The following is a 15819-nucleotide window of genomic DNA, read 5'->3' as shown; positions in this document are numbered from 1 at the left end:
CTTTATTAGTCCCACAACGGGGAAATTCACAGGGGTTAGAGTGTAAGCAAAGGGTGGAATACAATGCACTACCACAAAAGTTAATATTGTGAAAAGGGCAAGCTCTAGACAACATACTTGCTCATCAAGGCTGGAACGAGCCCTCTTGCTTGTTGTCTCCTTTGCTGCGTTCAGCTGAGACCTGCCACAAACGCCTTTACCTGGCAACTAGAAAAAGGACAGGAGGAGGAGAGTGAGAATAGTCACATTAATGTTTCTGTTATTTAACAGTTTGGGGTGTAATTCTGCAGCATCAAACTGCAGAATGCATGTAATTGTAAATAATAGCCAATAGTAGTTCTTTCCTAAAATAAAATTTGACTTAAGGTATACAAAGTATAATGAGAATATATGATATCAAAATAAATAAAAAATGTTCTTACATGCTTGGCCCTCTTTTGGAGGTCGTCCACAAATGCTGCACAAATTGCAATCATTTCATGTTAGCATTGCTGAAGAATTAACATGTGCTCAGTGGTGTAACAAATGAGAGCTGATACATGGGCATGCCTAGACCAGAAACATAAAACTATAAACTGACTGTCCATCCTTTTTGAAGCGGTAGTGCTTCCTGTTTCCATCCACAGACACAGCCAGCATTTGAGGAGAACAGGCTGTGCAGGCGAATGGTTGCTCTGAGCACAACTTGTCCACTTCATAGGAGCTGATGACCCACTCCATGAAGCTCTTGGAAAATGTGTCCGAGCAAACTTTACCCGTCTGTAGAAAGAATCATCAAAGACAAATGTATACTAACATGCAGAATTAAAAGGAGGTAATGGTAAATATTGTGTCCTGTAGGCCAGCCCACCCTGCCATACGCTGTTGTTTGCGCTTCCAGCATTCTCATGAAGGTCAGGCAGGAAATCCATGGAGCAGCCAACTTCATCTCCCGAAAAGCTTGAAAAATAGCTACATCGTAGATTGTATGGAAATGGATGGTGGCAGGCCAGTAGCCACTGACTTGGACATCATACAGCCCTGGGGTCCAGCTGGCACAGCAGCCACCACATCGCAGCTCTGGGAGGGTCAGATCATATCGTCCTGGGGCAAAAGCATCAATTCATATTATATTGGAGGGGGGGTAAAACCATAGGGAAGTAGAGGTTATGGTAAGGAGTTACCTTTCATGTTGATGAACACCACAGGCCTCCCAGGAATGACAGAAACGTTCTCTGGGGGGCAGTCACAAATCTCCATTGGCATTTCCATTGGCAATATTCTAGCTACAAAAGGAAAAGAGAGGTTTAGAAATTCCAAAATTAGAGAGGGGTCTTTTTTCAAGATGCCAAAAATAAATAGAGTTTTGTAAAGATATATATTTATATATATATAGTACCGCATGTGTGATGGGAATAGCCCCCTTCTGCAGCTTCCTTAACCACAACTGTTGGTGGCAGAGGCATGTGGAAGCCATGAATCATTGATTGCCGATTGTGCAGTGCCTGGGACTCATGGTGTATGTCACAATCACAACAGAAATACTGCATAGGCATGCATTCTTGACATCTTATGATGGCTTCCTTGTTTCTATACGAAAATTCATGAGAATACGTTGAATAACGACAAAGATTCAGGTAAATTGTTATATTTGATCTTTATTTACAATGTATGAATAATTCTGACATTGTTGGAACATTGTTGGAACATTGGTTTTTTTTTTGTTGCGGTTTTATCCCATATTTTAATCTTGGCCTCTCAAACTTTGGCACAAAAATAAATAAATAATCCCCTCACACCCGACGTGCTCTCTGACCTGCTGACAGCCATCGTCCTACAACACGTTCTGCATTGTAGTTGGCAACTGCTGGCCCCTCAATGCTTATGTAAAGCAGCTTCCACAACATTTCGACTGAAAGGCTGCTACGCTACTAGGTAGCGGTCCCGCCGCGAAACTCGAGATCGCGAAAACTCCCGCTACTATGTAGCGGAGTAGCGGGAGTTTCGCGATCTCAATTTTGATTGGCCAAAACCACATTTAAAAAAAATCAAATAGTACGCCAAGCATTACAAGCATTATCCGACGAGGGCAAGGGGAGGGGGCAACATCATAACTTTATCGATGATGATCGTTTTTTTTTTTTTTTTTTGCTTCGAGTCCTCCACTTGCCCGAACGGGCAAGCGGGCTGTCATAGTTACTTGCCCGACGTGGCGTTTTACTTGCCCCGGGACGTCGGGCAATCCTTATTGTTGAGCCCTGTAATATTAATGACTTTCACATATGTCAACATGCACACAGAGCCTTTATAGTTACACATATGTAAAGTGTAAATAATGAATTTGTTATTTTGTTAAATTCCTGTCAAACTTGGGACTGCAACCAACGGTTTTATTTTTGAAAATGCACTTTATTTTGAAAGTCCAAAGCGGATGTTTGCGTTACGCTTAATGCTGGGCATTTGGTTTAGCGCTCAGAAGCGACACTGCATGAAAAGTCGGATTTTCGTCCTTGTAAATCTCCCTAATTTTCGGGAGTTAACGACAATTTACAGGCTGCGAACGCCGCGTTCGTCTGTGCCGAAAATGGTCGGAAACGGACCACAGCGAAGGCTCTAATTAGCATATGAATAGCAGCGAAACCCCGCCTGGCCAGAGATGGCTCGAATATCCTCACTCAGGATTGGATGAAACCACTAGTTTTAAACAAGTATAATCGCTCGTGATTGGTTGGCAGATCTGGTCATTATAAATGTAAAGCCAACCCACGTTGGCAGATCTGTCACTATTGGTCAACCTGATGAGTCATTATAAATGTAAACCCCACCCCCGTTGGCAGATGTGTTACTATTGGTCACACTGGGTCTTTTAAACAAGAATAATCACTAGTGATTGGTTAGCAGATCTATCACTATATATATATACATATATATATATATATACATATATGTTTATATATATATATGTATATTTATACATATATATACACACATATATTTATTTTTATTTATTTATATATTTATAAATATAAATATGAATGAATTTATTGAGGAAAGGAAAAATTGCCAGGAGGAAGTATTCAAAGAAAGAGCTTTATTTGAAACACAACACACAACTGTACAAATTTGCCCACACAACAAACAAATGAACTGGCGACATTCTGTCCGAATTTGGTCAATTTTACAGCCGCCTGCGGTGCGTGGCCCTGTACTTGGGAGTCTTCTCTAATCGCGACTGTAGAGTCGCATAGAGCTCGGTGAGCTCCTGGCTACGAGAGGATGGAGGTCACACAATCCATCCAGACACCCCGCCAACGACGCCGTCCTCCTCATCAGACATCATGTCTGTGGTGGCGCACTTCCAACGGTCCACCTCATCGCCAGCAAGCACACTCTGTCTCGCTTCCAGCAGCTGTAAAACAATCAATAAAGACAATCAGTACTGCGCATGGACACAACACATCTATTAATGCACCTGAAAATAGGTTTAGGTAGGTTTGGTCACATTGACCAAAAACGGATCTAATAAATCTAATAAGTCTTACCCTCTTTCTCCTGGAACGACTCCGAGCTGACCTCTTCACAGCTTCCGCCTGCGATGCGAGATCAGGCTGTGTGTGTCTGAAGCTCCTGCGTACCGTTTCATAGTATGTCTTACAGGCAGCTGGAAAACAATTCAATGAGTGGTATGAATAAGAAAACTTAAGTCACAGTAAAATTAAAACAAGGAAGAAGAAAACAGTAAAAGTTACTTACACACAATGGCGTCACTATCAGCGTCATAGAAATCCGGACTTGGGGACAAAGCTCCGAGCAAGTAAGAGGTCACAGCTTCGTTATGAGGCGAGGTTCGTCTGGGAAAACAAAATGAACAGTTAAGATCGGTATCTACTGTTAACGCATCTATTTCCTTATACAGCAGAATGAAAGCATATTCTTTTAAATCTTACCCTTGCTCCGGTTCGTAGCGCCTACAATTCGTCTCCGAGTTGTGAAGACGGCGTTCTGCTTCCTGTAAAAGACCAACAACGTACACTTAACAAAGCAACTTAACGTTACACTGGTTCCTCTCTCTTGTTCTTTTACAAGGCTACTATGCTACTTTTAGCTTGGACTATTAGCTTTTAAGCTACTTTTAGCTTGGGCTTGCTTTGCTAATTTTAGTTTAGCTAGCAGTCACCGAACATATTCTTACCGCAATCTTGGGATTGTTCACCCGTCTTCTCTTCTTCGAGTTAACGTTAGTCTCTTTAAGGAAGGACTTCTGTCTTTCAAGGCGTTCCACGGAGAACCTCGTCCACTGCTTACTAACAGAACAGATGGGTTCCATGTCCTAGTTCCACGGTGGTGATGTGGGTGACAGCGACGAAGCCCAGCCACTCCAGCAGTCCTGGGACATCCTCAGAGTCTCCAGCAGTCCTGGATATAAGAATTATAACATTTAAACCACATTTTCTTAAGTGAAGCCTCTCAGAGCAGCATTCCTCCTGCCGGTGAACTTCTCCTCATCGTTCCCTCCACTGAATGAGGCGCCCGGTGTCTGCATCCGTCCCTTTAACGGACAACGGTGCACGGCGTTATTAATCACCGTTAGTAAATATATAACCACGGTTTAACATAAGCACTATATTATTAATATTATATATATATTATAATATTATCCCTGCAGCGTTTAGCATGTGATTTACCGCAGCAGTTTCCACACGTTCTGCTGTGGATTACCCATAAATCACTTCTTTTAACCCTGTGCCGCAATGCAACATTGACACCAGCAGATGGCACTGTCCCCATTTATGCAGGCATTTTAACAGACTATTTACAACCCGTCACAAATGCAGGCCATTATGATCTTTTTGTTTTATATTTTATTTTAAAGTATGCTAAAAAATGTTATCACTATACGATCACTGTGCAGAAGCGAGTAACGTTACGCTGTGGTTCGAGGAACAGACTGACATCTTTCATTGACACGCTGGTTGTGTGTTGTTCCCATGTTTCAGTTGCAGCAATAAACAAGTCCAGTGGTCCATCCAACCGGTCTCGTCTAAGTTCATAGCAGCAGAGCAAAATCAACAAGGTCACACATACAGAACAGGGCCTTACTGTTATGCATCTTTAACTTGTTCCATGTAATGGCAAACATTGGCCAGCAGATGTCGCCATATTTAACTGGATCCAAACACTGAACGTTTCCACACATTGCTTCGTATTGATTCAGTGGTTCAGAAAGCTTCGGTTTCTCAGTCACTACGTGTTGAACCGTCGTTAATAGAAGCGTGTGACGAGTTAACGGAAAGAACCCCGCAGAGAAGTACAACGTCGTCATCTGGTGTTTGGGTGGAGTTGTTCAGTTCCACTCCTTTAACGGCTACTTGTGTAGCTAGCTAGCATCGAAACAAAGGCCCAATCCCGACGTCCCCCCTCACGGACTCACGCACTTTGATGCACGTTCACGTTAGGTTCCTGAGGGTTCAGGTCTTAGACCTTAGGGGGGACATTGGCATTTGGCCCAAGATGTCGCCCGTCTGGTCATTTCTCCGTTGTTGTCATGGCAACATGTGACCTTTATGGGATGCTTTCATACGGTTGTGCTGACATGAAGTGCAGACTGACGGATCCATACAGAATAATTCTAAAGTCAATCACTGTTTCAACTACAGTCCTGTGGACCATCGCACACATATTAGACATTATATATAGCAAAAATAACAATAATTATAATAATAATAAGCAGGAGACCACAGGGAGTCGGACCCCATCTCAGTAAACTGAAAACACCATCACCAGTGTCTTTTTATCTTATTACTGCCATTATGTATTCCTTAATATTATATTTATAAATGATAGATACCACTCAAAGTGGTCCAAGACTGATCACATGATGACGTGAAACTACTTGAATTTAAAAACTGGCAAAGTGATTGAGAACAATGATGTGACACGTTGGAGTCAAACATTTCTTTACAACATTAAAGAGACCAATCGGAAACGGAGACAGACTTTGGACTTTTGATTGGAGGAACTGTTTGGTCCCAGAATGCTCTCTGCCAACTCGTCAGCTGTTTGCTCTCAGCTGGAACACAAAAACAAACAATATGACAAAGTTCACAAATATTGCTGTAAATATGATAAAAAGTGACTTTAAAATACTCACCACTTTTTTAACCATTAAGAGCTAAATGTGTCAACATGTAGCCGTTCATTTCAGAGTGTCACGTGAAAAAACAGACAGATACATCACATGATGTAATATATATGTATTTATTTACATTTGCACAAAGATTCCAGAGGAGCAGTCGTTGGATGTGAGGATTCCTCCATGTTGGACTTCACCACTAAGAGCCCTGTTCCATGTTATTCTTGTACTATGGGGAGCTTTGCTCCGTTCTATTGACTGGAACACTGTTGATGATGTGAGCCTTACCGTTACACTGAGCCTGCTAGCACTGCTAGTTCACTGGACCATAGATCACCATCCGCATGAACACCTGGGTGATTCATGCATCTGGTTTTAAGTCCAAACACTGGGACTACTATCACTGCCATGCACCAGCATTTTCCAAACACAAACAGTCCTTGAGCTCTTGCTTTGACTTCATGATAGAATTATGAATAAATAGTGAACGGCACGTCGTAGTCTGTCTTCTCTTTAGTCTGTCTTCACAAATCTCAAACAAACCAACACGCTGAACAGATGTCAGGCTCCTCCAACAAAGCTCCTTAAATGTGTCCAAAACTAAATCACAGCACTTCAAAACCACAACGTACCACATGAAATAGTCTAGAAATCAAATATAGGCAGAAAATGGAACATAGAAACATGAAATGAGAGATTTGTGGTCGATTGTAATTCCAAAACAAATATACAAAGTCAAGATTTCAATGTTCTACTTCAACTGCATCGACCTGCTGCATATGTTTCTTATGTTTATTCAGATTGTTTGCTTAGTTATGACCATATTTCTCATCAAAATCTGTTCAGTACAAAAATGAGCAAACTCCCTGAGACAGACGCTTAATCATTATTCTATATACAGACTTTTATTTTGAAATTTACCTTGGATTTACTGATCATCCCATGGCCTCATATTTGTTAGTTTTTGGTATTTTTGTTTCATTTTGCTTTTTGCTTTCTCTTCTCATCATATAAAACATCGTCATGAATAAAAAGTCACGATAAACAACAACATTCCTTAAACTAAGTCAAATGAGCACAAAACTTATGAAAAACAGCAAAATCAAGTACAATTGTTATGAAATGAGCAAAATGATTAATAAGAGTAAAATCCTGAAATACAAAATCAAATACTTGTTTATAAAGTACAACATTAAGTCAACACTTTATGTACAAAATGAAGCAGAATTCTTATGAAATATGAAAATTGGTTCATCACAAAAATAAGCTGTTCATTGTGATTCTCTTCAGCTAAATGTGTCCTGCTGCCCAAATCGACTTCACAACAACAATGAGCCATGTGAACCACAAGGGGGCGCTGACGTGAAGTCATGACATGTGACTAACGGAGCGTACCCACCAAACGCGATGAACGCGATTGAAACGCGCGACAAATGAAATCGCGTCGCGCTAGACGCTCCAGTTTTGACGCCGGTCCAATATGCCAAAAAACGCCTCATCGCGGCATCGCGTCATCGCGTCGAGCTCGCCCAAACAACAACATTTCTTCCGCCATTTAATTCTCTCGTCGATCATGGCTGAGATAACCACCATCGCTGCACTGTATCTACTCTGGAGAAGTTCCCAGCTTCGTCTGCGGGCTAGGCGCCGACGTCGGTTCTGGGTGCATGCTACCCTACGGAGGCGGCGTGAGCTCGGCGAGTTCCACCGTCTCCTGCAGGAGCTGCGCCTGGACGACGGCCGGTTCCAGCGGTACTTCAGGCTGACTGTTGCCCAGTTTGAAGACCTGCTAACCAGGGTACAGGACCGGGAGGTTTAGCTGCTGCTCTGCCCAGAACTGGTGCTTCATAGCCGGCCATAAGCCCCAGTGATAAACAATCGAAAAAAAAAAGATCTCTGTGTGTGAAAGAGCTGGGATTGATATGTATGTATGTGTGTGTGTGTGCGCGCGCGTGCGTGCGCCCCCCAACTTTGATTATGGGCAATATATAATATAATATAATATATAAATATTGTGGCAAAAAGCGAGGGAACACCAGGACGTCCGTACGTCAGCACGTCGGTGACGATCTCAACGCTGATAGGCTGTCGCGGCGCGTCTTCACGCGAATTCGCCGCAAAAGTTCAATTATTTCAACTCGAGCGATGGCGCGATGGCGCGATGAAGCGATGGCGCGATGAAGCGATGAAGCGATTTTTCGCGTCCATCGCGTCCATCGCGCCGCGCTATCGCGTCCATCGCGTCGCCCGGCGCGATGAAGCGTCTAATCGCGTCTTTGCATTGACTTTACATGTAATCTTGTCGCGCGATGAAGTTTCATCGCGTTTGGTGGGTACGCCCCGTAACAGATGAAGTCGGTGTGAAAACAGTCTCGGGGACCTCCAACAGGACTCTGCAGTCCTGGTGCTGGGAGATTTCAACCATGTCTCCATGAAGAAACCTGTTACCATAGCAACAACAAGCCTCGCTTCAACAAGGAAGTAAGGCTCCTATGCAGTGAGACAAATGCTGCATTTCAATGTGGCCACAAAGACCAATACAAACTCCTTAAACAGCAACTTCAAAAGGCAGCTCAAACAGCTGAAGCCACTTCTAGAGTCACACCTGAAAACAAGCTCCAAGTCCATGACTTTAAGGGGGTTTGGCAGGGCCGGCACACAATCACTAACTACAAGACCAAGCATCATGTGAGCCCCCCTTCCTGAGAGGCTGAAGGATTTCTAATAATAATAATAACACATTCAATTTATATCACGCTTTTCTGAACCCAAAGACGCTTTACAGACAAAAGATAAACAGACCATCAGACAAAACAATGAAAGAAAGAAGATGGGTTTGGAGGCGGGACTGGAATATGGTGAGGGACTCAGAATCACCGATGGTTTGGGGAAGGGAGTCCCAGAGCCTGGGAGCTGCCCTGGAGAAGGCTCTGGCCCCGAAGCTGCGGAGGTTGGATTTGTGGATGGAGAGGAGACCGGCTAATGTGGATCTGAGGGCCCGCGAGGGTTGGTAGGGGGGGATGAGGTCAGGGAGATGAGGGGGGGTCAGATGGTGGAGTGCCTTCTAGATGGGAAGCCAGTGGAGAACACCAGACTGGAGGGGCTCAAACAGGTTATTAATGTGGAGATGGGATTGTAATTGTGTCATTTCTACTGTAGATTGGAGTCCAGTGAAGCTCAGACCAGCTCTCTCAGTCTCCCCCACCCTAGGTTTGCTGGTCCACCCTTTTCAATCTCAGAGCATGATGTCAGAAGGCTGCTCCACCATCAAAACATCAGGAAAGCGGCAGGGTGCTTACCAGGGTGAAGTAGAACAGCTCCCCACTGACCCCTCCCACCCAGCACATCACCTGTTCACTCTTTTACCATCAGGGAAGAGGTACAGAAGCATCACCAGCAGATCCTCACGCTTCAGAGATAGCACCTAGCTCCAAACCCCCCACTTCAACATGGACATCTTTTCATGTCCAGAGTAATAACAATATAGTAGAAATGTGATGAGTCATATTTCCAGAGGAACATGCGTATGAACATGAGCTGGTGTCGGTGTGTTAGAAACCCATGTGGATGTGAGAGGAGCTCCTTGGAGGTGCTACTCTGCTCCCCGAGCTCCTTCCTGTTCAGTCGGCCCTCCTTCAGCTGCACCAACGCCCAGGTTGTAGTAATCCGGCTCCACGTCCTCCCGTCTGCCCGGCTTCTGCCCCCTGCTGGCCTGGAGAGACGTGACAGCACACAGACATGTGACTTCTTGCATGGCTCCTCTCTCCAGGTCAATGAACACAGACTGAGTCAGTGCTGTCAACAACAGACATGTGTCAGTACCTTAAAGTAGAAGTAAAGGCCAACGTTCACCGACAGCAGAAGCAGCGGCACGGTGACCACTCTGATGATGACAGGTCTCAGATCTGATGATCAAACACATGGACAGTCATCACATGACTCATCATGACTCCAACAGCTGCCATTCAACACAAACTAGGGACCTGGCATTCTGTCCTCCAGTCCATTGTTTGCTGTCACCATTTACAGACCTGGTTTCACTTTGTTCACTAGATCAGGGCTGGATTCCAGAAAGCAGGTTTAGTTAAACTCTGAGTTTGTTAAGCCTGAGAAGAGGGACACTCTGGGTCCTCTGTTCCACAAAGACAGTGAACCTAAACTTCCACCTAATAGATATGGAAGCACATTGATTGGAGCAGCCTGACGTCGGGACACGATGTTCAGAATCAGAATCAGAAAGGAGTTTATTGCCGAGCATGGGCAGACTGGCAATCTGGCATCAGATTAAAACCATATGTCTTAGGCTGCCTGTTTGCACAATATTCTTCTGCTTCATTTTCAGCTGCAGCCACATTCTTTTTGTGTCTGTGGGATTAAAACCTAAATCTAAAAGAATATTATTACATTTCACTTCTTCCAGTCATGCTAATCAGGAATTGAACAGTCAGCTTACCTACGACAGTGACAGAGAGCAGACGGCTCTCATAGGAGAAGTTATGAGAAAGAACATGGACGTGATAAACACAGCTGTAGCGTCCCTGGTGGGCGGGCTCTGCAGCAGGAAACAGGAAGTGGGCAGTGTGATTGACAGCTGGCTGGGTGTAGTTGTGTGCTGAGTTGGAGGAGGTGAAGGTGAGCTGGAAGGAGCCTCCTGGGTACTGTGGCTGGACGGAGCAGAAGACGATGAAGGTGGAGCCCCTGAACGCCTGAAACCCCTGCTGCTGGGCCTCGGAGACCCCATCCATGGAGGAGGACACGGAGATGTTTGGCTGCAGCAGCAGGTCTGTAAAGACAGAGAGATGATGAACGGTCACATGAGGCTCGTTGGAGATGAACTGCTCCTCGCCTGGAAAGTAGACGAGATCAGGCGGCAGCAGCAGGAGGCGGAGCCTAAAAGCTGCCGTGCAGTCCAACACTTTCCAGCAGCCTTCATAGACGTCACAGGAAGTCATAGAAACAGTTACATCCTGTTAGATGCTACCTGTAGTTTGTGAACACGTTCAGATTGATATATTTTTTAAAAATTCATTTGGATTTATTCATATTTGTTCATAAATATCTGGAAATGTGTGTATGTTGCATTTTATTCTCCCCTTTCCTCCTTAGATGTCTGCCTCATAAAGAATGATGTAACTACTTGTTTTGATAAGTGCTATAAATAACCTTTATTATTGTCATTATAATTATGGTTATTATTATTATCAAACACAAAAGATATGTTTGAAAACTTTTATTGCACAACATGAGACTTACAGCCCATAATCTAGCATTAAATATTAGAATGAGATCAAGATACACTGTGGAAACAGGAAGTGATGTCACAAGTCTGCCAGGTGAAGCTCAGCAGTCTATGGAGGGTCTGAAGCTTCCAGAAACCAGCCCACTTCTCTACATTCTAGGACGTCATTGTCCTGGAGAACTTTACAGTTCAGTCCAGTGGAAACCACTGACTGTCACTGGGACAGAGGAAGGAACATACTGGGAACACTGCTGTCATAGATGATGTCATAGATGATGTCACTGAGGGGCTTACCTGAGCAGGTGAGATCCAGGATGTAGGAATAGGAGACTGATGTTGCACACTCCCTCAGAGTGGATCCAGAATGAACACAGTCAGACCAGATCCACCACACAGGTCTGGGTGAGGACTCCTCTCTCTCTCCTACAGAAACAGCAGAGCCACAGTCCAGCTCTCTACAGGCAACAGCTGCTTCCTTCAGGGTCCAGACATAGTAATAGCCATCCACTGGTCTCCAGTCTCCCTGATGTCTCACCTCCAGTGTTCCAGCACAGCGACTGGCTCCTCCCACCAACCTGACATCATCAGGCTCTGAACAGAAAGAAGAGAGTCGTCAGTCAAAGAGCAAAGTGAGTTTGATGAGAACAGAAATGAACCAGATCAAAGCTGCAGCTCCTCTTCTACCTGAGCAGGTGAGTCCAACAGCTTTGCCAGGTGAGCAGGTGTTTCTATCTGAGCCTGAGCTTCTACAGTCCAGGAGAGCAGACTCATGGCCTCCACACTGGAACTCTTTGGTCCACGTTGGAGCCCCCACGTCTCCATAGAGCGCCCCCTGGAGGACTGAAGGAGCCCCACAGCCAAGCTCCCTACAGACCACCTCTGCATCCTGCTGGTCAAAGTCAGCTTCACACACTGAGGACCACCACTGGTTGGACTGGTTGGACTTCACCTCCAGTCTGCCTGAGCACAGACTAGTCCCATTCAGCAGCCTGACAGAGTCTGGAGAGATGATAGAAGATCAAATAGAGAGAGAGAAAAGACACCAGACACCAGAGAAAAAGATGTCATGAAACTATTCAGTGATTCAAACTGGACTCAAAACAATTCCACCATCAGTTCATCATTTACAGTTTTTCTCAATTGCTTTGCCACAATTCTCAAAAGATAATGAATATTTTCTAAACAACATGTGTAAACCTCCAAACCACTGGCCACTGCTTCACAACAGATTATCATTTCTCATTCTTTTAGACAAATTGCAAATATTTTAGCACATATATGCAAATGAGTACAATTATCTACTATTTGCACAATTAATGATTGAACATATCTTGCTGATCAAAACTGATTATGTTGCTTCTCAGTTGAATAGTTGTTCTCTTCAAAACATGTATGAATTCTTTCATGGTGTGAGTCATCACATGTACAATAGTCCGTTCAACTGTCTAAATGTGTCAGCATGTATACTAGGGGTGTCAACGTTTAATGCTAATGCTAATGCTAATCCCATGAAATCAAAGCCATTGTAAGTGGTTGCGCATGGATCCCGTGCTGTTACTATAAGCCAACTTTGCCTGGCATGAATTACACTCAACTGTTGTACATATAATACTACACACACAGGGCTTGATGTTGTTTTGAAGGAGCGCCGTCTGCATATATTTCTAGTCAACACTCGACCTGCATCAGCGCATGTGAATACGAGCGGATCTGTGCGAGCAGGCAGCGCGAGCGCAGCGGATTTTGGACGGAGACACACAGCCGCATTTTGATTATAAAGTACCGGTCCGGTCCGGTTCCGCTCACACCACGAGTCTGAAGAGTGCAACAGCTTATCAAAATATAGTGTCAACTTTCCGAGTTTTCAAAGTAGAAAGCGACATTGTGGTGGTTCAACGAGGCGGACGGTCATCAGAACAACATCAAGAACGTACACGAAGAAGAACGTAGCGGGGGCGCGCGGTGAGGATTGTTGTGGCCGCGCGCCTCAAGGAGCAAGTCTCCACTGTGCTGCGTGGAGATGAGAGATCAGCTCATATCAGACACTATACGGCCAGCATTTTTAATGTTTTTTTTCACTAAACGGGCCAGTAAATATTCCTTCGCGGGCCGGATACTATAGCCGTATATATTGGTGAGAAATAAACGAGGAGGAGGGAAAATGACGTGTAAACGGTTATAGATTTTTCTAAACGGTTACGATTTATTATTGTATCGTTGACACCCCTAATATAAACCATGAATATCATCAGTGGTGGACAGTAACGGAGTATATGTACTTAAGTACTGTACTTAAGTACATATCCAGAGGATTTTGTACTTTACTTGAGTATTAGATTTCTTTGGTACTTATTACTCTTACTTGAATACATTTCCAAGACAAATACTTTTACTTTTCAAGGGCGTAGAATTGGGTAGGGACGCTAGGGACACGTCCCTACCAATATTCAGCCTCTACTGTGTCGTCACTATCAATACAACCGCTGTCCGTAGTGTTTAGTCAATGATTATGACACACAAAGGGTTATGTCGGTCTCTGCTAGAAGTCCCGCCTCTACCCTAAATACCGCTCCCTGATTGGCTGCCGGTTTCTCGCTAACTTACATGTGATTGGCTGTCCCCACTGTCACTCCTTCTGCTTGTTAAAACTACCTGCAACCTGCTAGTTGGACCGGACGAGAGGCAGTGCATGTTATCTGCAGGTTGTCAACATGTTCGGCATTTGTTCTTCCTGGGTCACGTCAGCTAGATGGATTTTAATATCAGTGGTGTCATTTACATTTGTGTTTGTGTCTGTTTGCGTGCGTGTACGTGTGTACGTGTGTGTACGTGTGTACGTGCGTGTGTGTATGTGTGCTGTACAGGATTTGAAGGATGTCAAAGAAAAGAAAAGTGGAGATAAGAGACTTCTTTAGGAGTCAAAGTGTAAGTTATTTCAAGGGTGTATAGGTAGAGGCTCAACAATACAGATATTGAATAAAAGAGAATATTTAATGCCAAAGAGATACACTTTTTAAAAGTTATTTTTTCATTCTTATTTTCATGTATTTGTGTAGAAGAGAGCAACGGTTTAAAAACACAAATAAAGAAAATTTGTGGTGGAAATACAATAAAACCTCAGAGATGATCATGTGATTTTATAATTATCAAATATAATTAATTCATATTAAGTAAGCTTAATATTTAGTAAAAGCCTTTTTTGCTCAGGCAATAACTGTACCATCAAGCTCTATGATCATTGTATCCCTAATGTATCTGTTCATGTCATGCATCAACACATTGTGTAAGGTGACAGACTGCAGAGAGGCTGGAGGAGGTAGAGAAGGAGAAGCTGGAGGAGATGGAGGAGGAGACTTGACAATAGTGATCTGACAGAAATCTGCCAGCAGTTCATTTCTGTTACAGACCGGCGTGGGCATGTTTGGCTCTTTCAAATAGAAACAACCAGTGGACACTAATCTGCTTGTATTTAAGTATTAGTGACAAACACATTTACATTTCATTTATATTTATTTACAATGTTGTATTGTATTTATGTATTTCCAATGTTGTTGATGGACAGTAGGCTATGTTAATTGACAGTATGATGCACAGTAGCACTACAGCCCTGAAGCCCTGCACTAAAGAGTAAAGATGAGAACTCTTTGAAGTTGCCTACTTGTCTTTCATTAGTTGCTTTAACCTATAACATCTTCATGAAGTGAAATTATGATTGCTCGAGTTAATTTCTAGAAAGGCTGAAAAGTACTCGTTACTTTCAGGTCTGCTCTTTTTTTTTCTTTCTTTTTGTTTTAAATACTATTGAACACAAGCTGTGTTTGTCAAAGAAGGAAACCTATCACAGTGCACGCTCTCCACTGGGATCTACGTAAAAGCAGAAATACGTAATCCCTCCCCATAAGGATACCGCCAAAGTAGCCACGCTCTCCACTGTGTTTGTCAACACAAAACCGCGACAATGGCTGAGTCTCAGACTGAGTGTGATAATGATCCGGAGGAACTTTCAGAACATCCTTGGCCTTATCTGGACTCCATGTTTGAGTTTTACAGAGTAAAAAACATGGACACAGACAAACAGTCATATATTTTCCAATGTGTATTGTGTTTGCCGAAGGAAAACTACATCTCTGCTTTCAACAACTCCACGTCCAACTTAAAGAAACACGTTGACGTAAGTTAACCAGACTTTCACCGTGTGTTTTTCCTATTTGTCTCGGTCAATGTCATCGTGTTGTGAGAATGTGAGTGTGTGTTGATCACAAAAACTACATTTTGTAGGAAGTGGCACTGTGTGTGTGTGTGTGTGTGTGTGTGTGTGTGTGTGTGTGTGTGTGTGTGTGTGTGTGTGTGTGTGTGTGTGTTGTGGTTTGAAATGGAGACAGACAAGACAGACATGGGGAGACAGAGTTTGTTGTGCTCCAATATTGTCCTTCCTGTAAAGACAAGTGACCTCAACATTGAGTTATTG

The 15819-nt window shown here is 43.6% G+C and overlaps 1 protein-coding gene across 1 annotated transcript; it reads right to left on the bottom strand.

Annotated features, from left to right (window-relative positions):
- Positions 1 to 3623: 3623 nt before the first annotated feature.
- On the bottom strand, positions 3624 to 4523 carry LOC311009751 (uncharacterized protein). Its single transcript, XM_084004102.1, has 3 exons — positions 4172 to 4523; positions 3927 to 3988; positions 3624 to 3830 (listed from the first exon to the last, which is right to left on the bottom strand). The coding sequence occupies exons 1-3, from the start codon at positions 4304 to 4306 to the stop codon at positions 3725 to 3727; spliced, it is 303 nt and encodes a 100-aa protein (XP_083860228.1). The 5' UTR covers positions 4307 to 4523; the 3' UTR covers positions 3624 to 3724.
- Positions 4524 to 15819: the final 11296 nt, after the last annotated feature.

The sequence above is a fragment of the Eutrigla gurnardus genome, assembly GCF_963514095.1.
Source record: "Eutrigla gurnardus genome assembly, chromosome: 24".
NCBI lineage: Eukaryota > Metazoa > Chordata > Actinopteri > Perciformes > Triglidae > Eutrigla > Eutrigla gurnardus.
Note: the sequence above shows the minus strand (reverse complement) of the source record. Positions and strands in the feature narration are given on the sequence as shown.

What these genes read in the sequence shown, in the direction of transcription:
- LOC311009751 (XM_084004102.1), bottom strand. Translation starts at nt 4,306, where the DNA reads ATGGAACCCATCTGTTCTGTTAGTAAGCAGTGGACGAGGTTCTCCGTG. An exon ending in TGAACAATCCCAAGATTGCG is followed by an intron (nt 3,989 to 4,171) that starts GTAAGAATATGT and finishes GGTCTTTTACAG; the next exon opens with GAAGCAGAACGCCGTCTTCA. An exon ending in CGCTACGAACCGGAGCAAGG is followed by an intron (nt 3,831 to 3,926) that starts GTAAGATTTAAA and finishes TTGTTTTCCCAG; the next exon opens with ACGAACCTCGCCTCATAACG.